This window comes from Ranitomeya variabilis, chromosome 3, assembly GCF_051348905.1.
Source record: "Ranitomeya variabilis isolate aRanVar5 chromosome 3, aRanVar5.hap1, whole genome shotgun sequence".
NCBI lineage: Eukaryota > Metazoa > Chordata > Amphibia > Anura > Dendrobatidae > Ranitomeya > Ranitomeya variabilis.
In genome coordinates this window covers 498,873,239-498,897,573 of record NC_135234.1, presented here as the reverse complement: position 1 = coordinate 498,897,573, position 24,335 = coordinate 498,873,239, and the positions used below count along the sequence as shown (strand labels likewise).

At 43.0% G+C, this 24,335-nt stretch overlaps 1 protein-coding gene across 7 annotated transcripts in view; it reads left to right on the top strand.

Annotated features, from left to right (window-relative positions):
- MSI2 (musashi RNA binding protein 2) overlaps positions 1-24,335 on the top strand; it is an 894,813-nt gene that overhangs the window by 625,963 nt on the left and 244,515 nt on the right. For all 7 annotated transcript variants that reach the window (XR_013223945.1, XM_077296832.1, XM_077296831.1 and 4 more), the window contains exon 9: positions 10,893-11,007. Coding sequence is in view for 6 of the 7 variants with exons in the window: in XM_077296832.1 (XP_077152947.1) it covers positions 10,893-11,007 (115 nt within the window). In the remaining variant the exon portion in view is untranslated. The remainder of the gene's footprint in view (positions 1-10,892; positions 11,008-24,335) is intronic.

The following is a 24,335-nucleotide window of genomic DNA, read 5'->3' as shown; positions in this document are numbered from 1 at the left end:
GTTAAGGATGGACTGGAGAGGTGCAAGGATGTTAGCACGGAGGCCACAGAAAAAAATGTTGCACTAGTCGAGACTGGAGATGAGGGCATGCGTAAGCATTTTAGTAGATTGACGGTTGAGGAAAGGAGAGATTCCGGAGATATTTTTAAGCTGGAGGCGACAGGAGGTGGAAAGAGCTTGGATGTGCGGTATGAAGGACAGGGCAGAGTCAAGGGTTACTCCAAGGCAGCAGACTTCCTATACGGGGGAAAGTGTGATGTTGTTAATTGCGATAGATAGGTCAGGTAAGGAAGATCTATGAGATGGAGGAAAGATGATGAGTTCAGATTTGTCCACATTGAGTTTGAGGAAGCGAGAGGAGAAGGAGGATATGGCTGATAGACACTTCGGGATTCTGGACAGCAGAGAGGTGACATCTGGGCCAGAGAGGTAGATCTGAGTGTCATCAGCATAAAGGTGATACTAAAATCCATGGGACTATATGAATTGTTCCAGGCCAAGTGCATAGATTGAGAAAAGTAGGGGTCCTAGAAGAGAGCCTTAGGGACTCCGACAAAGAGAGGGTGGGATGAGGAGGTAGTGTGGGAGTGGGAGATGCTGAATGTGCGGTTGGAAAGGTATGAAGAGATCCAGGATAGGGCAAGGTCTTTGATGCCAAAGGAGGAGAGGATCTGTAGTAGGAGGCAGTGGTCAACTGTGTCGAAAGCAGAGGATAGGTCTAGAAGGAGGAGTATTGTCCGTTAGCCTTGGCTGTAAGTAGGTCGTTAGTAATTTTGGTCAGGGCTGTCTCAGTTGAGTGATGGGAAGGAAACCAGATTGTAGATTGTCAAGAGCAAGTTAGGTGGGAGGAAAGTTCAGCGTGGATGTGCTGCTCCAGGAGTTTGGAAGTGAATGGGAGCAGCGATATTGGACGATAGCTGGACATAGCAGTTGGATCGAGGGTTTGCTTTTTAAGGATATTTTGTTGTATATCCTTTGTTGGCAATGACAGTGGTGAAACATTTTCTGTTAGTCTTCACAAGGTTGGCACACACTGTTGGTGGTATGTTGGCTCATTCCTCCATGCAGATCTCCTCTAGAGCAGTGGTGTTTTGGGCCTGTCGCTTGGCAACATGCACCTTCAACTCCCTCCAAAGGTTTTCTATGGGGTTGAGATCTGGAGACTGGCTAGGCCACTCCAGGACCTTCATATGCATCTTACGAAGCCACTAATCCGTTGTCCTGGCGGTGTTCTTAGGATCATTATCATGCTGAAAGACCCATCCGTGTTTCATCTTCATTGCCCTTGCTGATAGGAGGTTTGCACTCAAAATCTCATGATACATGGCCCCATTCATTCTTTCATGTACACGGCTCAGTCATCCTGGTACCTTTGCAGAGAAACAGCCCCAATGCATAATGTTGCCACCCTCATGCTTCACAGTAGGTATGATGTTCTTTGGATGCAACTCGGCATTCTGTCTCCTCCAAACACAAAGAGTTTTGTTTCTACCAAACAGTTCTACTTTGGTTTCATCAGACCATATGACATTCTCCCAATACTCTCCTGGATAATCCAAATGCTCTCTAGCAAACTTCAGATGGGCCCGGACATGTACTGGCTTAAAGGGCCACTGTCACCCCCTCCAGCCGTTATAAACTAAAAGAGCCATCTTGTGCAGCAGTAATGCTGCATTCTAACAAGGTGGCTCTTTTAGTTTTAGGTTCTAGTATACCCAAAATAAAGCATTTTGATATTTAGCCACAATACCGGTCTCTAGCCAGAGAGGCGGGTCCTCACTCCCCAGCTTGAACCGCTACTCTGCCGTCACTCCAATATTCAGGGGCTTTCGTCGCCGCCCCCTCAGCGCTGTTTACGCTTCAAAACTGGCGCCTGCGCTGTGTACTACTGTGCTGCGCAGGCGCAGTGAGCTCTGGCCATCTGACTTCACAGCCAGGCTTGCAGACTGCGCCTGTGCGGCCGCCCTGCTTGTGAATCCCACCCCCGCACTCTGCATAATGCATAACACAGTGCGGGGCTGGGATTCCAAAGGTGGGTGGCCGCACTGCCCGCACAGGCGCAGTCTGCAAGCCTGGCTGGGACGTCAGACGGCCAGAGCTTACTGCGCCTGCGCAGCACAGTAGTACACAGTGCAGGCGCCGGTTTTGAAACGTAAACAGCGCTGAGGGGGTGGTGCCGAAAGCCCATGAAGATTGGAGTGACGGCAGAGTAGCGGTTCAAGCTGGGGAGTGAGGACCCGCCTCCCTGGCTAAAGACCGGTATTTTGGCTAAGTATCAAAACGCTTTATTTTGGGTATACTTCAACCTAAAACTAAAAGAGCCACCTTGTTAGAATGCAGCATTATTGCTGCACAAGGTGGCTCTTTTAGTTTATAACGGCTGGAGGGGGGTGACCGTGGCCCTTTAAGCAGGGGGGTACGCCTGGCACTGCAGGGCCTGAGTCTCTTACTGATGGTAGCCTTTGTAACAGTGGTCCCAGCTCTATGCAGGTCATTCACTTGGTCCCCCGTATGTGGTTCTGGGATTTTTGCTCACCGTTCTTGTGATTGTTTTCACCCCACGGGGTGAGATCTTGCGTGGATTCCCAAATCGAGGGAGATTATCAGTGGTCTTCTATGTCTTCTATTTTCTTATTATTGCTCCCACAGTTGATTACATCACATCAAGCTGCTTGCCTATTGCAGGTTCAGTCTTCCCAGCCTGGTGCAGGGCCACAATTTTGTTTCTGGTGTCCTTCAACAGCTCTTTGGTCTTAACCATGGTGGAGTTTGGAGTGTCAGGCTATGTGCACACGTCAGGATTTTGTCAGGATTTTTCATCAGGATTTGTAGCCAAAACCAGGAGTGCAACAAGTATAATAGAAACATATGCACCACTTCTGCATTTATCACCCACTCCTGGTTTTGGCTACAAAACCTGAGGAAAAATCCTGACAAAATCCTGACAAAATCCTGACGTGTGCACATACCCTGACTGTTTGAGGTTGTGGACAGCTGTCTTTTATACTGATAACAAGTTCAAACAGGTGCCATTACTACAGGTAATGAGTGGAGGACAGAGGAGCCTCTTCAAGAAGACATTGCAGGTCTGTGAAAGCCAGAAATTTTGCATGTTTTTAGGTGACCAAATACTTATTTTCCACCATAATTTGCTAAATAAATCTTGCCAAATCAAACAAGGTGATTTTCTGGATTTGTTTTCTCATTTTGACTCTCATAGTTGTGGTCTACCTATGATGTCAATTACAGGCCTCTCTCATCATTTTAAGTGGGAGAAATTGCACAATTGGTGGCTGACTAAATACTTTTTTTCCCAACTATAATTCTGAAATATAATACAAAATGCATATATGTAATAAATAAATACATAGTGAATTGTATACATAGGTGAACTTCTCAATAAATACATTTCAGCAGCAGTAAGTATGGTAGAATGATCATTTTTCGCCATAAAAGGCTTGACTTAAACTAAGCCCGTTACTGACGTAGCAATGGCTCGCACAGCTCTACACCTTAGACCCTAATGTGTGCTTAGCTCATGGCTACAATACACCAAGACCCCATGACCCATACAGGTCCTTCTCAAAAAATTGGCATATAGTGTTAAATTTTATTATTTACCATAATGTAATGATTACAATTAAACTTTCATATATTCTAGATTCATTATCCACCAACTGAAATTTGTCAGGTCTTTTATTACTGATGATTTTGGCATACAACTCCTGATAACCCAAAAAACCTGTCTCAATAAATTAGCATATCAAGAAAAGGTTCTCTAAACGACCTATTACCCTAATCTTCTGAATCAACTAATTAACTCTAAACACATGCAAAAGATACCTGAGGCTTTTAAAAACTCCCTGCCTGGTTCATTACTCAAAACCCCCATCATGGGTAAGACTAGCGACCTGACAGATGTCAAGAAGGCCATCATTGACACCCTCAAGCAAGAGGGTAAGACCCAGAAAGAAATTTCTCAACAAATAGGCTGTTCCCAGAGTGCTGTATCAAGGCACCTCAATGGTAAGTCTGTTGGAAGGAAACAATGTGGCAGAAAACGCTGTACAACGAGAAGAGGTGACCGGACCCTGAGGAAGATTGTGGAGAAGGACCGATTCCAGGACCTTGGGGAACCTGAGGAAGCAGTGGACTGAGTCTGGTGTGGAAACATCCAGAGCCACCGTGCACAGGCGTGTGCAGGAAATGGGCTACAGGTGCCGCATTCCCCAGGTAAAGCCACTTTTGAACCATAAACAGCGGCAGAAGCGCCTGACCTGGGCTACAGAGAAGCAGCACTGGACTGTTGCTAAGTGGTCCCAAGTACTTTTTTCTGATGAAAGCAAATTTTGCATGTCATTCGGAAATCAAGGTGCCAGAGTCTGGAGGAAGACTGGGGAGAAGGAAATGCCAAAATGCCTGAAGTCCAGTGTCAAGTACCCACAGTCAGTGATGGTGTGGGGTGCCATGTCAGCTGCTGGTGTTGGTCCACTGTGTTTCATCAAGGGCAGGGTCAATGCAGCTAGCTATCAGGAGATTTTGGAGCACTTCATGCTTCCATCGGCTGAAATGCTTTATGGAGATGAAGATTTCATTTTTCAGCACGACCTGGCACCTGCTCACAGTGCCAAAACCACTGGTAAATGGTTTACTGACCATGGTATTACTGTGCTCAATTGGCCTGCCAACTCTCCTGACCTGAACCCCATAGAGAATCTGTGGGATATTGTGAAGAGAAAGTTGAGAGACGCAAGACCCAACACTCTGGATGAGCTTAAGGCTGCTATTGAAGCATCCTGGGCCTCCATAACATCTCAGCAGTGTCACAGGCTGATTGCCTCCATGCCACGCCGCATTGAAGCAGTCATTTCTGCCAAAGGATTCCCGACCAAGTATTGAGTGCATAACTGAACATTATTATTTGATGGTTTTTTGTTTGTTATTAAAAAACACTTTTATTTGATTGGACGGGTGAAATATGCTAATTTATTGAGACAGGTTTTTTGGGTTATCAGGAGTTGTATGCCAAAATCATCAGTATTAAAACAATAAAAGACCTGACAAATTTCAGTTGGTGGATAATGAATCTATAATATATGAAAGTTTAATTGTAATCATTACATTATGGTAAATAATGAAATTTAACACTATATGCTAATTTTTTGAGAAGGACCTGTATATTCCATTGTTCACTACATAAATACTGTAAATTTTGTGTTGTATTTATTTAAGAATTGTGTCTTTATTGAATTTAGATTTTTTTCCCCTGATATTTACAAGCACAAGTCTCCTTCCAGACTTTTTATTATGTGGTTTTACCTTTATTTACTTATTTTTTTATTCAGAAATGGTGGCAGTTCATATATATATTCATTTATAAAGTTTTTTTTTTATCTTGTGTAGTTTTCCTTTTGGGGGTTTTCGTGTAGATATACAATTCAAAGAAATGTCTGTATTACTCTGGGATATTACTGTGAATCATAGATGCTTAATCATTAGGATATTGTACTCATTTCTTCCATGTTATTGCTTTGATAGGTTAGTATTCTGATACCACAATAGCCTTTTTTTGTGGAGCCTGAAATGTCTGTACGCTTGCCCCCCACCCTTCCCTTTTAGTCTTTTAACATCACGTTATTTAATGGTTGCACAATTCTTGCCAACTGTAAAATCTGATCCGATTCCAACTTATTCACAAATACAATGTATTCCTTTTGCCTACCTTGAGATAAAAGAAATCATTTGAGCAGTGTTATTCTGTGAAGCTTCCACTTGTGCTAGGTGTATTATTTCAGCAGACACTGTGAAGCAGGATGACTCGTTAATGATCACTAGTCAGTAATTGCCTCGTTATAAGGTGACATGTAAGCCTAAATTATGGTGAACTATGATATGAAAATTGTCGCAGTGTCATGGATTGTGTTTTTTTTTTTTTCCTTTTTTGTCCCTGCGGTACAATAGTAAGTACAAAAAAGGATATCCCACTATTAAACAGCGGAATGCTGTAGGGGAAAGTAGTGTAATGTTGGTACCCATTCCTTTCACATTGCTTTCTTAGACACCCGACTGATAGAACACAGCACTGTGTTCTGTTCCCCACTGTGCGTCCGGTGTGTGAGATGACACATTGTCTAGTGTAACATAAATCTATGATTAAAAACACTGTCTGGCAAGTAATGGCTCTCAGTGTGCTACAGCTATTTGAAAGTGTAATTCAAGGGATTTAAATTTCTTGTGTAATGGAAAGATCGTATTTTCTCTATTTTTTCGGCAGAACTTCAGTCTTAGCAACTTGTAGATAGCACTTCGATTCCTACTGCCATACCTTGCAGTTATTAAAACCGATATTTGCACATTATCTCACCTTTTCATTGGTATGTTGCTAGTTTTTGTCTCTTTGTGTGCAATTGGGTAAAGTTTAGTGGCCAAATGTCTAAATATTTTGGGTTATCCATTTTCAGTCATCGTTTAATAAATTCCAAAATGATAATAAATAAATACATCCTTCTATAGGCATTAGTTGGTTGTATAAATTGATTATGTCAGTTAAATACTCATTAGCAGCTCCTCTCCCATTGGCAGTTCCTTTGCTGCTTCTCTATGGTTTTTTTTTTTTTTATCATATTGTAGTTACATAGGTTGAAAAAAAACCTAGGTCTAGCAAGTGCAAGTTCAACCTTCATTCTTCTTGATTTTTTTTCTGAGCAAAACACCTTGAAGATCTCAAAATTGAAATAATTCTGATATTGTTGTACATGTTTACTCATTTTAATGTCTATGCTCGCATTCATGACCAAAGGCGAGCAGGACTAGAGATGCTACGTCACCAGATATTTGTTGTTGCGTGCACAAGCGTTAAGTATCATGCATAGGCTGCCATCAGGAATTTCAGGGCCGTATACTGACAGCATTTTCTGGCCCCCTTGAGATTTTGCCCTGACTCCATTCAACTCTACCTCGTCCCTAGCTCTGCCCCACCCCTAAAACCTTCCACAGTCCCACTGCCCACTCTTGGAATTACCGTATTTTCCGGCGTATAAGACGACTTTTTAACCCCCGAAAATCTTCTTAAAAGTCGGGGGTCGTCTTATACGCCGGGAATCGTCTTGTACGCCGGTGTATATGGTGGGTGGGGAGGGGGAGTGATCCTGATGACGAGGGGGCGTCTCACAGGAAAGTGAGTAATCCCCATTACCTTATCCTAGCGGTGCAGCGTGGGGGTGTCAGTGCTGGGAGCGGCGGCGGCTGCTGTGTTCTGGTGCGGTGGCTCCTCTTCTGTGTGGGGCCTCTGTGCTGTGGGGTGGCGGCGGCAGCGGCGTATCTTTATCCAGTTGGGGCTCCTCCGGCATCTCCTTAGCCCTGGAGGCCCCGCCGCAACTCCATCGGTGCAATGTGGTGGCCTCCGGGAAAATGGCCGCTGCTCAGATTCAGATCTCGTGTCCCGAGATTTCGGGACGAGATCTGAATCTGAGCAGCGGCCATTTTCCCGGAGGCCACTGCATCGCACCTATTGAGCTGCCTCCGGGAAAATGGCCGCTGCATTGCACCGATGGAGTTGCGGCGGGGCCTCCAGGGCTAAGGAGATGCCGGAGGAGCCCCAACTGGATAAAGATATGCCGCCGCCACCGCCACCCCACAGCACAGAGGTTCCACACAGAAGAGGAGCCGCCGCACCAGAGCACAGCAGCCGCCGCACCAGAGCACAGCAGCCGCCGCCGCCACTCCCAGCACTGAGACCCCCACGCTGCACCGCTACGATAAGGTAATGGGGGATACTCACTTTCCTGTGAGACGCCCCCTCGTCATCAGGATCACTCCCCCCCCCAAAAGGCACATATTCACCGGCCCTATAAGACGACATAGGGTGTATAAGAAGACCCCCGACTTTTAAGAAGATTTTATATTTTAACTGGTAAAGTTGGGGGGTCGTCTTATACGCCCAGTCGTCTTATACGCCGGAAAATACGGTACTCTACTGCATCCCGTTGGACTCCTCACCATTGACACATTAACAGTTCCCATCAAACACCATATCACATATATAGCCAGCAACTTTTGTTTTGGCTGAAAGATTTTTTTGAGCCTGCCACCATGACAATGTATATTCTTTTGTAAAGGCCCTACTCTACTCTACTCTTGCCTATTAAAATGTCTAAAAATACTCAAGGAAAAACCTTACCCCTTAGACCCCAGTGCATAGCCTCTCACCTAGCCAAATCAGTTCTCATGCTTCTCACTGACGAGGGCCAACAGCCCGAAACCCCGTGTCTGTGATTTGAGATACTGATTTGGCTTTTATCCTAAGGCCATGCGCACACGTTGCGGATTAGGCTTAGGAATTTCTGGTGCGAATTCTGCCTCTCCTGGCAGAAAACGCACCTGCGGTTTTTTGTGCAGTTCCGCAGCGTTTTTTTGTGCGTTTTTGCTGCGGTTTTCTTGCGGATTTGCTGCGGTTTTTACCCCTGCATTTTTCTATAATGGAGAGGGTACAAAAACGTTGCAGATTCACAAAAAAGAATTGACATGCTATTTCTTAAAAACCACAGCGTTTCCGCAGCGGATTTTCCGCAAAGTGTGCACAGCATTTTTTTTTGTCATTGATTTACATTGTACTGTAAATCAATTGCGGATCTGCAGCGTTTCTACACCTCAAAAAACGCTGCGGATCCGCAGCAAATCCGCAAGGTGTGCACATACCCTTAGTCATATTGCACGACTTGTTAAAGTGCTGATTGTGACTTGTAGGATTACTACTTCCAACTGGTGGCGCTATAGTTTGTCCTCTTTTTCTCTTAAGAGGCAATTTGCATATAAAAAATATTCCGTGCTTTTTTTAAGTAGATTTTTATTTATTTTAGAGAATGTGTTCCATACATTTTTTAAAATGATCAATAATACCACATACAAGGAACAAATACCGTCACACCATGGCTGGACCACATATTACCACCATATAGTGACCAAATAGTAAATGCAGGAGACAAATACCACCATGCTATGACCAGACCACATTACCACCACATAGTGACCGATTAATACAATCAGAGCCAGTGTACAAGTAATACAGTGATCACCAGTAACATTGTACACAGGAGCTCTGTATATAGTGTATAGGTAATACAGGGATCACCAATATCATTATACACAGGAGCTTGGTATATAGTGTCAGTTTACAGGTAATACAAGAATCATCAGTGACATACACAGGGGCTCTGTGTATAGTGTACGGGTAATGCAGGGTTTACCAGTGACATTATACACAGGAGCTCTGTACATAGTATACAGTGCATAGTGTAAGTGTACAGGTAACACACTGACTCACCAGTGACATCTCTATTTGAAGTCCTTCATCTTCATTCAGCGCAGGCTGCTATCACTTCTTCCAGCCAGGACTGGTCTCTGGAGAAAATACCACAATTATCTATAGCAGAGGTGTCAAACTGCATTCCTCGAGGGCCGCCAACAGGTCATGTTTTCAGGATTTCCCTAGCATTCCACAAGGTGCTGGAATCATTCTGTGCAGGTGATTAAATTATCACCTGTGCAATACAAGGAAATCCTGAAAACATGACCTGTTGGCAGCCCTCGATGAATGCAGTTTGACACCTCTGATCTAGAGCACCGTTTCCAGAGCACATTTATCACTTTTTACTAAAATTTCTACAGTACGCCAGATGAAGAAAAAAGTGACGTAGTGTCAACCTGCACACTAACAGGACTCCCCCCCCCCCCCTCTCTCAATTCATCAGTGACTCTCCTCCACCCTCAATTCATCATCATTTGCTGTACACCAGTAAGGACAGTAATTCCCTGATGGTGGCCCAGATCATGCACTTGGTCTCATTCTCTTGAATAGGAGAGGTGTACAAGTGGCATTTATCACGCACCTATTCCAATTTATATTACAGGTGCACGATACAGGCCTGTCATGCACTCTACCTAATCCCAAAGTGAGCAGAACTGGATTGTCCCTTTAGATCATATCTGATTCTGGACTGCTTTGTCTTCTCACTAATCTCATTGTTATCACTTCTTGAGAGGTATGAAGATGCATTTGTGTTAGTACACGTAGACTAGGCTGGTTTAGCAGACCGTCATCTTATAATCTAAACCTAAAGTTTTGTGTCATGTTATGAAGTCTTAAATTAGCAAGAATACTTCTGCTTTGGCCCTCACATTCATCTATACATGAATATGTATTGTTGATTTATTAAATAAAAATTAAAACGACGGATACTCTTTAATGAATTGATTCGAAGTCTATATTGTGGTCCATATAATGCATATTTTGAGTACTTAGGTTCCATAACCTTTTTTGAGGTCATAGATGTGCTCAGCATTAGAGATGAGCGAATATTGTCGGCTCCCCCCTTATTCGGCAAGCTGTAGCGCTTACTGAAGAAGTGCAGCGGGAACCTGGATACTTGGAGCGCTCCGATAATCAAGTGTCCCTGCAGCTGCGGCACAGGACACCAGATTATCGGGAGCGATCCAGGTTCCTGTTGCAGCTTCTTCGGTAAGCGCTATAGCTTACCGAATAAGGAGGGAGCCGACGATGTTCGCTTATGTCTACTCCGCATCACAGCAGTTAGGTGATGACTTACTCTTAACGGGGGTTAGTGTTGCCCAGTTCTCACCTGTGAGACTCCTCTGTCAAACATTGATCGCATATCCACCTGATGTGCCTGAAACCTCTTTAATAGGTATACCCCTTTAAGATAAGTTTAATATTTATATCCCACATTTGTTTCTGTCAATTTCAGTCTATTTTTAATTTCACAATAAGGAGAAACTACAGTCATTTTTTTAGTTTTTGCCATCAGCATTGTTACTTGACATTTGAATTGAATTCATTTACATCTCATCATACGTTTTCTTTTCTTTTTTTGTAGGTTGAATGTAAGAAAGCACAGCCTAAAGAGGTTATGTTTCCTCCTGGAACGAGAGGACGGGCGAGAGGTCTCCCTTATACCATGGATGCATTCATGCTGGGGATGGGAATGCTGGGTAAGTGCTCCAAGTTTATTTTTACCTTATATTTCAAGGTACAGGTTACAATTTAGTTCATTTGTATCCTTTCCCAACAGCCCAACAGGACGATTACTTTCCTTAGGGTCTGTGATGCAGCGGTAGCACTGTACGCAGGGAATTGGCAGTGACCTAAGCAAGTTCAAACAAAACATTCCTTTATTGTGTTACTTCACACAGTCTATTAGCAATACATAGTAAACTGCTTCTTCCAGGCCAAAGGAAAATACACAGTACACGGCTTCTTAATTCAGTCCATCAGAAATGCACAGTAACCAGCTTTACTTTGCAGTCCCTAAACAGGCCTGACTTCCCTTTGTCCAGTTTCTCTTGAGCGACCACCCGCCGGTACCAAGTTTCTTTATTCATGCCGTGCACCTCACGCTATCCTCCAGATTGTAGCCTGGCAACACAAGACAGCCCGGGATGCAGGGTGTCAGTCCCCTTGGTGGTTCTTGCCCCTGTGTTGCTCCACACAGAAAGAGCTCTGCAGACAACTGCTCTGTCTGCCTCCAAACCAACACTGACACACCTCCCACTCTACTACAGGGCTTTTAATCAGTCACTGCATTACTATTCTAATTACAGCCACACCTGTGTCTGCAGTACGCCCTCATGGCCTCACTTCCTGCACATTCTGGATAGCACATACAGTGCCTCCTAGCTGTAATAGGGGTCACTGCCTTGCAGGTCTTATATGGCCCTTCAGTTTTTAATTTGTAATTCTGGAACATGTAATCAAGAATTTCACCGCACACTCTCATTCACAAATGCAAATTCTTTATTTTTCTACAAATCTCTCCACATGCACAGTATCATGACCCTACTGTATCCTCCTTCCACGCAAAGTGTGGCAACCTCAGCACTGTATGATGACCCAACTGTGACCGCAACACAGCCCTCCGCACAGTATGATTGGCCAGACACAACCCTTAACACTGTATAAACGCCCCCACTAGCCCTCCAAACAATATAATGGCCCCCACATAGTTCTGCAAACAGTATAATTGCTCCCATATAGTCCTGGAAACAGCATGATAGCCCCCACATAGTCCTGCTAATAGTATAATGCCCCCACATAGTCCTGACAATATAATGTCATAGCCCTGATAACAGTATAATGGCCCCACATGACCCCTCCACATATTATAATGGCCCCCGCTTAGCCCTCTAAATATTATAATGCACCCCTCATAGTCCTCCAAATATTATTATGGGCCCCTACAATGTACTTATTAATAAAAAAAATAATAATACTATCATATCCTAGTTCCCCACTGCGCTGGTCTTTACAGTGTGTGTTCTTAAGCTCTGCCTTCCTTGGTTGAGATGCGCTGAGACCTGAAAGCTCAGACGCAAAGGGAGAATGATGGAGGAGGGAGCTGCCTATATTGTTGAAAGTGATATGACTGGCAGGGGGAGCCCAGCCTTAAGGTACCTTCACACGAAACGACATTATAACGATATCGCTAGCAATCCGTGACGTTGCAGCGTCCTCGCTAGCGATATCGTTTCGTTTGACACGCAGCAGCGATCAGGATCCTGCTGTGATGTCGCTGGTCGCTGAATAAAGTCCAGAACTTTATTTGGTCGTCCGATCGCTGTGTATCGTTGTGTTTGAAAGCAAAAGCAACGATACCAGCGATATTTTACACTGGTAACCAGGGTAAACATCGGGTTACTAAGCGCAGGGCCGCGCTTAGTTACCCGATGTTTACCCTGGTTACTAGCGTAAAATGTAAAAAAAACAAACAGCACATACTCACATTGCGTCCCCTGCAGTCTGCTTCCTCCTCTGACTCAGCGCCGCAAAGCGAAAGTGAAAGCAGCACAGCGGTGACGTCACCGCTCTGCTCTCACTGTACGGCGCTCAGTCAGTCAGGAAGTGGACGCAGGGGGACGTGAATGTAAGTATGTGCTGTTTGTTTTTTTTAGATTTTACGCTGGTAACCAGGGTAAACATCGGGTTACTAAGCGCGGCCCTGCGCTTAGTTACCCGATGTTTACCCTGGTTACCAGGGGACCTCGGCATAGTTGATCGCTGGAGAGCGGTCTGTGTGACAGCTCTCCAGCGACCAAACAGCGACGCTGCAGCGATCGACATCGTTGTCGCTATCGCTGCAGCGTCGCTTCGTGTGAAGGTACCTTTAGCATTCGTGTGGTCTGCTGCTATTGGTGGTATGCCACTGACAGACAGCTTAAAACGTCATGCGCATAGCCATATAATGGCTTTATACAAGTTTAAATTGTATGCAGCCATATTATCCACGAATGTCTGTAGGCCCTTACAGGACATCCTTGTGTCTCCTGTTTACTACAAAGCTATACAGAGGTGTTTACCATCAAATTCTTACTGAATGAGAAAAAGTGTGACGTGTTACATTAGATCCAGTTTGAATTAAATACTTTCACTTTAATACTATGCTTTTGAAACCGCTCTGAAATATTATATGGATAAGACTTGAAGGAGGAACATTACTGAACATTTTCTAATATTGTCTAAATTTCTAAAAAAATGTATCAAAATACTTTTGATCTTTTTAGACTAGCTGATTGTTGGCTGAACGTGGGTTGATGAGAAAGCTTTTTCCTAATTACTGACTATTGTCTTTTGTGGGATATGTGGATCATCTATGCCGGCTTAAAAATCGTGATCACGGCCGTCACATGATGCCTATTTTGTATGGGGACAGAATAATTGAATTCATGTTCATTCTTTTCTGCACAGTTTTGTCAGCTTGTTTCAACAGGCCAGTAAAGAAGCGCCTATCGACTTATATATGAATGTGTTGTCTAATTAGACCTTTAATGTTACCTAAACGCACACATTTTTCGCTAAGAATAATTTTAGCAATTGGGTTTCATTACATAATTTGTTCTGTTTGTTTTTTCTAGGTTCTTTGTTGCTATAAATCAGCTGAGAGGAACTCCGAGAAACACAGAAAAAGAGTTACAAATTTTCTTGTTGGGTGCCAGAATGATCTCACTGACGGATTTTCAGTTAGAGGTCGGCCTCTTTCTCCTGTTAGTGTAGTTTCCTCACACGCTGACCAGCACTTCTGTCCATACAATGGTTGCTGGTGAAGGAGCATGTGACCAGGACTGTCCTGTCCTCCACCATGTTTAAAACACCACACTGGGAAAGCTGGTCTTCTATTGGAGGAGGCTGATGGTCTGGCCACATGTTCCTCCACGAGAAGTTCTACTCAGTTTGTAAGGAAAGACCTGTAACTGAGAATCGGGCAATGAGCTCCTTCTGACGTCTAACAGTAAAAATGGTAACTCCCCTGTTTTTATTTGTCTTTCTCTGAGCTCCACTCAGCTGATTTATATCCATAGATTACATTAAAGAGAAAAATGGTACAAAATTTGTATTGAAATCCAATTGCAAAAATGATCTTTCGCTACAAATGCATGCATTTAAGTAAACAAAAAATGCCCCAAAAGTAGATGAGCATTTTGTAGTCTTACTTAATACTTAAGGTTACTTTCACACTAGCGTCGGGCCCGGCCCGTCGCAGTGCGTCGGGCCGAGGTTACCGACGCTAGCGTTCTCTGCGCCGCACAACGGGGGCAGCGGATGCATTTTTCCAGCGCATCCGCTGCCCCATTGTGAGGTGCGGGGAAGTGCGGGGAGGTGGGGGCGGAGTTCCGGCCGCGCATGCGCGGTCGGAAAAAGCGGACCGTCGGGAGCAAAAAACGTTTCATGTAACGTTTTTTGCTCCCGACGGTCCGCCACAACACGGCGCAACCGTTGCACGACGGTTGCGACGTGTATCAATGCGTCGCAAATGCGTCGCTAATGTTAGTCAATGCAGAAAAAACACATCCTGCAAGCACTTTTGCAGGATGTGTTTTTTCGGCAAAACGACGCATTGCGACGTATTGCAGTTAACGCTAGTGTGAAAGTAGCCTAAAATGTTATACTGAGTGTAACAAAGTAGGCACGGATCACACTTTGCTTATATAGGTTATAAATACTTACTTTTATATATGAGAAAACTAAAATAATTCTGTTCATTTTCAGTACTGAACAGGTTTTTGAGTTTTATATTATTGTAAACTTGTAAAATGATTGGTTTATTAGGACTAATCATATTGTTTTTCCTTCTGTTTTGAACTAATTGTTCTAATATAGAATTATTTCTTCCTGGCTGTTGTTCTTTGCTCGGTGTGTTTTGTCTTTTATTCCCAATCTGATTTCTAGACTTTGTCCTTAGGGGCAAATGTTTTGTTAAGTGGGAAGACAGACATGACTCACTAAATAATGGCAATTTGCCAGATATGAGCCAGTCTTCTAGAATTGGAAAAGAGGAGCAGTGAAAGGAAAGAACTATATAGGGGCCAATACATCAAAGTATTTGTCTCAGAAAAAAAGGCATAAAACACTTTGTAAAATCTCAAAAATGTAGCAACTGTTGGTTGCTTTTGGTCACTCTGCTCCAGTTGCATCGCATCACAGTATTCAAATGTGTGAAGGATGTCATCGGAGAGATCACTCAGAATCCCATTGCTTCCACCCCTAGTGAAGGATGGCACCGAGAGATCACGCAGAATCTCACCGCTGCCACCACATGTGAAGAACCCGCATCTTGTCACACCGCCTGATGTCACTATTATGTCAGACAGATCACGTAATGTGATCTCCCCACTTTCACCAAAGTGACGTTCCACACCCGAGGACACGTAAGGTCAGATTGGTACAGTTTTACACAGTCCGTTAAAAGAATTATGTCAGGCCAGAAACCAGCCCTGGTAGCATAGACTGGAAAGCTGAGAATATGGACTTGTGGATCAAGTTAAAAGAGCAGTCCAGGGTTGAGTTAATTATTTAATCTCCTTAAGTGCACACCAGACAATACACTATATGCACAATTATTGCACTTATACAATGGTCAGGTATGAAAATACCAATAGTTGTAGGACACAAGATATAAGCAGATGGATCATGTCATTAACCAGGTTGGTTTTCGACCTTGTCTGCACTGGGCAGCAGGGGCCAGGGGCTGCCAGGTATGACTTGGGTCCTTCACAGCACTATACTCAACATGAACCCCCTTTCGAAGTGGACCACGTGCATAACAGAGAGATAAACCACATGGATTTACATTAGCCTTTTATCCCGCTTGAGTCACTCCCCTCCTGACCTCTAGGCTGACCGTAAATACCCTCCCCTTGCCTCTAGCAGCTAAAAACTCCAAAACTTTAAATGGGTTAAAACTCCTTAATAGACGTCCTAGGGAGGCGATTTTCATGCCATCGGATTCAAACGGGCCCCTGCTAGGCGTTGAAACTAAACCCATCTTTTCTATTTGGTTCCTACTAGCCAGTCTACGTATCTCCCCATCCTCTGGTGCTAGAACGGATCAAGACCCTGGAAGGCTTTTGGTCCAGTCCAGAGATCTTGAAAATGTTACGGGAGTGTAACCAGGACGTAGGATAAGTCCATATTCTCCTTATGGAATCATAGCTGTCAGAACAAAGAAGTAAGACTGCATGGTACCCACATGGCAAGCAAGCCTTTTGTTCAAAGCTTAGCTGGCTCAAGGTGTGAGATCTGTCACTCACAGCCTTTTGAGGTTTGTCCCCCTGCTGAGCTAGGTGTTCATACATCTGCACACTGAAGGGGATTTTATAATCCCATGCAAGATAGGGTACAAATGATTGACATTAAATTATATCTCCCAAATTCTTCACAAAATGTATTCGCCTCTTTAACACACAAATACATTTGACTATAAGATGAAGGGAGCGGTGTCTCCTGGATGGCTCCCCACAACATCCCTCGGCATGCCGCAAGTTGTGCAGGCCTTTTCTAGACCTATGCCAGTGTTGTGCTACTCCAATCCCGATCACAGATACTTATATTGTTATAAGCTTCTGTAATGAGTAGTAATAATGATTATTTATTGAAATTTAAAATAATTGTCCAGTAGAATTTCAACTGTCAGGGGTCTTCCCACTGGGATTGGAATACCGTAAATAATTGATGTGGTAGATCTTGTGTTCATTTTGTAACTGAGTGGTCATTTCACAGGTATCTTACAAAGCAGAGGCATATCTAGAGTTTTTGGCACCTGGGGCAAGAATTCTGCTTTGCAATCCCCTCCTATACACAGCTTAGGCAGTTTGAGTAGTCATCATGTGACCACTCATATGCAATTTGCTCACATACCGATGAGCTGCTCTTCATAATTCACTCGATGCTCAGTGAAAAATTAGAGCCTTCACTTTACTGAAAGAAGCAGGAAGAGAAGCCAGTTGGCACATGACCGTAAGTATGAAAATCACATACGAGTGGTCACGTGATGACTGCTGGAACCGGCAAGAAGAGCTGAATCCTGACAGTGAGCAAATCACACACTGTTAGGATTGGGCATGCTAAAGTGCTGAATTTTAAAATTAAAGACGATTTCCAGGTTTCCTGCTGACCTAAATACCTTTTGCCTCTGCTTCAGAGTTAATTTTTTATAGTATTATTATTTTACTCAATAGTACTTTTAAGGGCAGGGTGCTGTATTTTTTTTTTTTTTAAGTGCTGACCGGGTTTACAATACATAAGATAAGCATATCCCTCTCCTTTCCCTGACTTATTCCTTCACTAATCCCTTGTATTTCAGACCAATTCACAAAAGAGGTCCCTGCCCACGAGGATTTATAATTTCCAAGTTTGCTAAGATGTGAATGTGCTTTACACTTGATCAGTTTCACAGAGGACATCTGTGGGCTTAAATTTTTTGTTCTAATTTAATTTAATTTTTGGATTTTGAACAGACTTTGGGGGATAAAAAAAATAGATCATAAAATTAGTAAACTCTTCTCAATATTTTTCCTTGTTCTGTCACTACTGCTTTTTGGATTTTCCACAAACTGTGTTTACTATCCAGCTTCCATAAAGATGATATTCCCACATGACACGTTCTCCGGCAATATTAAAGAAGACAGTTGTAGTGGCACCGTGTGATTATTACATGATCACTTCTGGAGGTGAACATTAAGGGTTCTAATTCAGTGACTAAAAGCAGAGATCTGTGGGGAACTGATGCAGAAAAGCTGCAAGGAGGTCCTCAAATGGAGTGTGTCTCGAGATTTCTCACTACTGAACTAATAATGTGCCGGAGTAGTAGACCTAAATACTTGTGAAAACATGTTTTTCTTGGCACTGAAAGACTCAACTTGCAGAGAAGATTCTATATCCAATAGCAGATAACACGATCCAAAAATTGTAATGATGCTTCTAGCGCATTTTGGTCCAGTTTCATCAACTTTGCTACTGATTTTACTCCTGCAAATATGGGTAGAAGAGCATATATGCTGTTTGTTAATATACCCTAAAGACTCTGTAACACACTATAGTAAACTTATGGCTGAAACACCGTTCAGCTGGCACCTGTTACTCTGAACTCCCCCATATGCATGAACGTTTAGTGTAGACAACCATTTATGTATTTTCAAAGGGGAGTGCAGAGAAAGCCACTGCCGGAGTCTTTATTTCCTGAATAACAAAAAAGTTGGGTGTTAAAATCTATACTTATTGGTAGGCCCTATACACATTATTACACGTTACCTAATCCTGATCATATCGGTGGGTTTGCCCTATTGTACATGGAAGCCTTAAAGGGTTAACCAGTACTAAGTTTTTTGTATCATAATAAAAAAAAATCCAGAGGGTCAGCTCAGAGAGGTCACTGACTGCCCCTGCCGGCGATTCAGCTGTTCAATTTCAATAGAGCAGCTCTACTTCTGCTCTGTTGACAGGCCGTGACTGCCAACGTCAAGCTGATTGACAAGCAGCTTCCTGCATTTATGCTGTATGGCATAGGCAGTCACACCCATCAATAGAGCAGAAAGGAGGAAGCTGCTTTGTCAATGTGACGCCAGCGAAAGCTGCAGATTCGCTGGCAGGAGCAGACAATAACTGATCTGTGCCAGCAGATATGTATGCTCTTCTAATTCAAAGACAATGAAACAACCTTTTAATCCACGAAATCTTTCTCTTATTGGTTTAACATAACCAAAAAAAAAATCCTTTTTTGCTGCTATACCGCATTGTAACTGAATTATCTGAGTAAAATCTTTTAACTTTTTTTTTTTTTTAAAGAAGGCTATGAGACAGATCAGATCCCATGGAATTGCATATTTACTTTTCACAACCTTGGTCCTCCATTAACTGGGATCTTTTCTTTTGTTGGCTTAACTCTAGGTAAATATCAGAATGGAAGTGTTTAATTTTGGATCTTTTCTTTGTGTCGACCGATTTCGGCCTCAAAAATGGTCTTAAAGATTCTCCTCCTTTTAAATGATTAATATTTCCTTCTGGGATATCCAAATTTGCATTTAAATGGATGTCTTAAATAGACTGTTTTACTCCTATTCACCAAAATAGAATGATGAAGGATGCAGTATGTTCATTCCGACTTAGAAAGATCCTTTCTCCTAGAGAGAAATTGAGTCACACATTTATTCTCATCTCCTAATGTAGCACTGACAGCTTCACAGTTTTTTTTTTTTTTTTTCCCAGTGGCTTTAATACGGTTTATATCTGGTAAAAGGAATTGTATAATGGCATCTGCCTGTTAAATTTGTTTAAATGCTAGATGATTTAATGGTGATTTCCATCTTCTCCAAAACTAGGGTAATGTTTCCATTTACAGGTTAAGCTTCATTCAGACGGCTATAATATGGCTTTTTACGAAAGAAGAATGTTTGAAGCCAAAAAAATCATACGCTAAGCTTCATCATATATAATTGTATAATTTTGATGACCTTTCCCATAAATAAAAAAACTTTGGGAAAGGATTTTCTGTCTATCAGTGAATGACTGAATCAGATCCTGTAATTGACTCCTAAAATGCAGCTCATAAAACGTAATCGTTGTCTAGATGTTGCATTTATCGGATCCTCCCATGTTCTGAAGAAGGCATGCATCATTCCACGTCCCCCTAGTTTCCTACTTTCTGAAGTGGTGCACTCCTGCTTGATTGACAGTTCAAACTAGCTGCATTGTGCCGCCTGCCCGAAACGCGTGCTCTCAAATGCTAATGTATATGGTATCTGGCTGGGATCGAGAGTTGCAGTGCGCTACAGCAATCTGGGCCACCTTTTATAGATCAGTGCTTACAAGCTCTCTGGGAAAGAGATTGTAGGCACTGCACGTTTTCAGATACTACTGCTAGCCCTCAGCAGTGGCTAGTAATCTTCGCAATGAGCTGTAAGCAATAAAAAAAACACAGTAAATTGTAAACTAGCACTATCCAATTATACCCATCAATGACGATGAGAGTAACTTTTTTTAAAGGTACATATATTAGAAAACATTTGATATGTCTTAGGCTTCTTTTACACTTGCCGTGGTTTTTCGTCCCATTTTTGTGGCTCCAATAGATTTATATGGGGCCGCAAAAACAGGCCTCAATAATTCCACGGAGCACCGTACGCCATTGGGGCCGTATTTACGGCCATGAAAACATTTCGACCCTGCTCAATATTTTTCACGGCTTACGGACACGGCCCCCATTGAAAATCAATGGGGCCGCAAAAACAACGGAAGCTTGTTTTTTGCGGTGCACCTTGAATTCTGTTTTTGCGGCTCGCCAGTTTTTTTTGGTCCCTACTAGTGATGAGCGAATATACTCGTTGCTCGTGTTTTCCCGAGCACGCTCGGGTGTCCTCCAAGTATTTGTTATTGTTCGGAGATTAAGTTTAAATCGCCTCAGCTGAATGATTTACAGCTATTAGCCAGGCTAAATACATGTAGGGGTTGCCTGGTTGCTAGGGAATTCTCACATGTAATCAAGCTGGCTAATAGCTGTAAATCATTCAGCTGCGAACACTAACAAATACTTGGAGGTCACCCGAGCAACGAGTACACTCACTCATCACTAGTCCCTACATTTTACCTACTATTCTAATCCAGAAAAACGGCGATCCGCAAGATTTTTGCGGCAGACGGGAAAATGACAGTGATACGGCCCCCAAAAACGGCGCTAAAAATCACGGTAAGTGGAAAAGAAGCCTTAATGTCATGTCAGAAGTTTTGATGGTGATGAGGCACAATAAGATCTACCACCCACCTCTCCTTGGATGCAGAGTGAGCAATGTATGCATTTCTGGGAATCCGTACACTCATCTCTGCATAGAGCTGAGCAAAAGCCAATCCAAAATGAAAGAGCACAGTGCTCTGTTAAGTGCTTTTGCTCATTCATAAAATCGTTATTGGTCAATTTACCAATTTTTCATTTACACACTGCGGGGCAGTTATTAGGCCTCCCATATGCATGAGTTTGTCTGTTCATCTCATCAAACATGATCAGCTTAAATCTGTAGCATTAACTATCTTATATTTTCCTTGTTACTTAAGTTATTTTTCTTTCCTTCCTGGAAAAACTATTAGTTAAATAAAATCTCTTGTTAAGTCCTACAATTGAAATGAATTCCTTACATGCTTATTTTTAGTAGGGTAACCTACTGCTATTTTTTAAAGATTTGTTTGGACACCATATTTTTAACTAATATTTTTTAAGGTGCAAGAGAAGAATTTCTATGAACAAAAATTGAAAAATGTTTGTGTCCATTTATGACATGACTGATATGTAATTATGCAATTGTACTAAAATAGTTTCTGCTCTTTGTGATTGGCATTCCTACTCATACAATCATAAACTATTTCCAGAGTGAACCAATTGCAATCATCATTGTGATGGTCAGTGATGATCAGTGGTGTTTGGAGTTTTTCGGAATTTTACCATTTTGTCTGTATTTTTCTCATTGGAATATGACATTGTATGTTTGATGTAGGTAAAAAGAAGTATGAGCTTTAAATTACATACACAAATAATGGTAGACTTATGGTATATTAGCCTTCAAATGATATTTTCAAGTTATTAAAATTCTTGTTAAAATGTACTGTTATCTCTATCTGCAAATACAGTGATAGCAGTTAGCAGTGTAGACTTTCAGCTGAATGTGTTACAGCAGAAGTTGTGCTGTGCTTAATAGTTCTACCAAAACTACAGCTCTGCTGCTCACCAGAACTGTCACTCAAGGAGGGTAGCCTGCCCTGCCAAAAACCAGGAAGTAAGGAGACTGTATAGTTGTGAGTAGAGATGAGTGAATATGTTCGGGTCCGTGCTTTTTTGGCAAGCTATATAGCGCTTACCGAATTAACTGCAGAGGAAACCCGGAAACCTTGATTGGTCTGCTCATCTCTAGTTGAGCTGCTAATGCCTTAGCCCTTAGAAGTATGGGATAGAATGCCGCAAATGATCTTATCCTTGGTACATCTCCTGCATGGCACCTAAGAAATTAATGGGGTTGTCCGATTTAAAACAAGTTATCACCTATCCACATCTCCTCAATCGGCAGAATGGGGAGCATGCTGAGGTGGCAGTGCACATGTCAACTTGCAGTCTATTCATTCCCTATGGGCTTGCCGAGTGCTGCTCTTGCATTTTTCCAGCAACCCCATAGAGAATCAATGAAGTAGTGGTCGGGCCTCCGACCTGCCTTGCAATTCTGTTGCAGTTATAAAAGTTCAATGTCTGGAATAAAACTTACCCCAACTGCCGATCGGTGTGGTTCCCGGAAGTAGGACACAAACTGATCCGAAAGTGAACCCCTTTAAATGCTCTGTTTGTAAAAATTCTAATAAGTATATAAATGTTGCTTTTGAATACTGACTAGTTACATTGTGAACTGCCATGGAGCTCTGAAAGTCAACAGTGTCATTTTGAAAAATGTCCATTTTTCTTGAATATTGATTTTCCTTTCGCCACGACAGCACCCTACGAGATAGGGGATCTGCCCACCATCAGGACAGGAACCTACAGGTTAAAAAGGGGCGGTCCCCCTCACCTCCTCAGTTTGGGTTCCTGTCCTAGATGGGAACAGACAGGTGAACTTACCCAGGTCCAACAGCCTCTGCACGGTGTCTGAGGGAACGGCAGAGTCTGGGGCGCTGGAAGCAGCGACTGGGGTGTTCTGCACGCAGACCCCTCCTCGGCTGGAGACATGGATGTCGTGATCCCAGGGTCCAGGGAAGGCCGCCCAGGGGCCCGGCGTGTCATCCAGGAGCATCGGCGGAAGGCAAAGCGCCTGTGACCCGAAAGTTGATCCGGGTACTTCCGGGGGAGGCTGGGGAGGAGGCGTGGTCTACCCTTCTTAAAACGGCGCCAGCGCTGTGGAAGGCGTGCAGCAAGATGTCCTCTGTGGGGGATACAAAGCACCTACAGGTGTGGGAGGTGCCTCAGCATCATAGGAAAGGCAGCATTATCAGCCGCTCTAGAAGCAGCAGCGGAGTGGTACGGGGACAGCAGCACTCGAGTGCCCCAATGTCACATGGCGAATCTCCTCTTCCGCAGTCAGTACTCCATTAGACAGCTTTCTGTGGTGAGTGTTTGATATGTGCGCCTACTAGCTGAATTTCCCTGCTTTTTGTGCTTTGTTTTAGGTTCAAAAAACAGCCAAAACTAAACACAGGCAATGTGCTTTATGCACAAGACCTTTGCCTGACAGCTATATTAAAAAGCTTTGTCAGGCATGTATGCCAGACCCTAGAAGAAGAGTCTACCCTCCGTAAATCTGATTTAATAGTGGTTATCAGGGAAGAGATTAAGAATTCCCTTAAAAGCAGGGATCATGGAAAAGCTAGAATAAGGTTTAGTTCAGAATCCAGCCCATCTATAGAACAGCGGGATGAGTGTTCAGAATCCGTGTACCTCCGAATTTCTTTCAATACACATAAACCCAGACTCATCTTGCAAGGTGTCCAGGAACCATATCCTGGCCACTCTATATACTACTCCCAACAACTACTTATACAACAAGGAGAAAACAGGAGCGTTCAATGTTTGTATAAAAAATTGATGTAGAAAAGTTTATTTGAAAAAAGTCAGACCTAAAACAGACATATACATACATAAAATCATGACACCAAAAGCTGACCTCCAGTAATATATTCAATGCAATGAATAATAACCAGCCCATAGATCATGTGTTAACATGGATAAGAAGGTATACCCCATCCGAAACCCACAATAAGGATCAATATATAATACTATCTATGATCAGTGCTTAGTCTGGCATATAACTAGACCTATAGAGGTCAATGGATCCAGGGTTCAGGGCGGACTTATGGAAAAACCCATAATACAACAATAATGACATGCCAACTGGCGTAAAAAGTTGTCATGGGAATACCATATTAACCTTCTTACCGATTACAGGAGTCAGACTCGATTGGGTGACACCCCGACCCGCGTTTTGCTGAAGTGTTTGCTCGCTTTATCAAGGGGAAGTGATTATTCCTC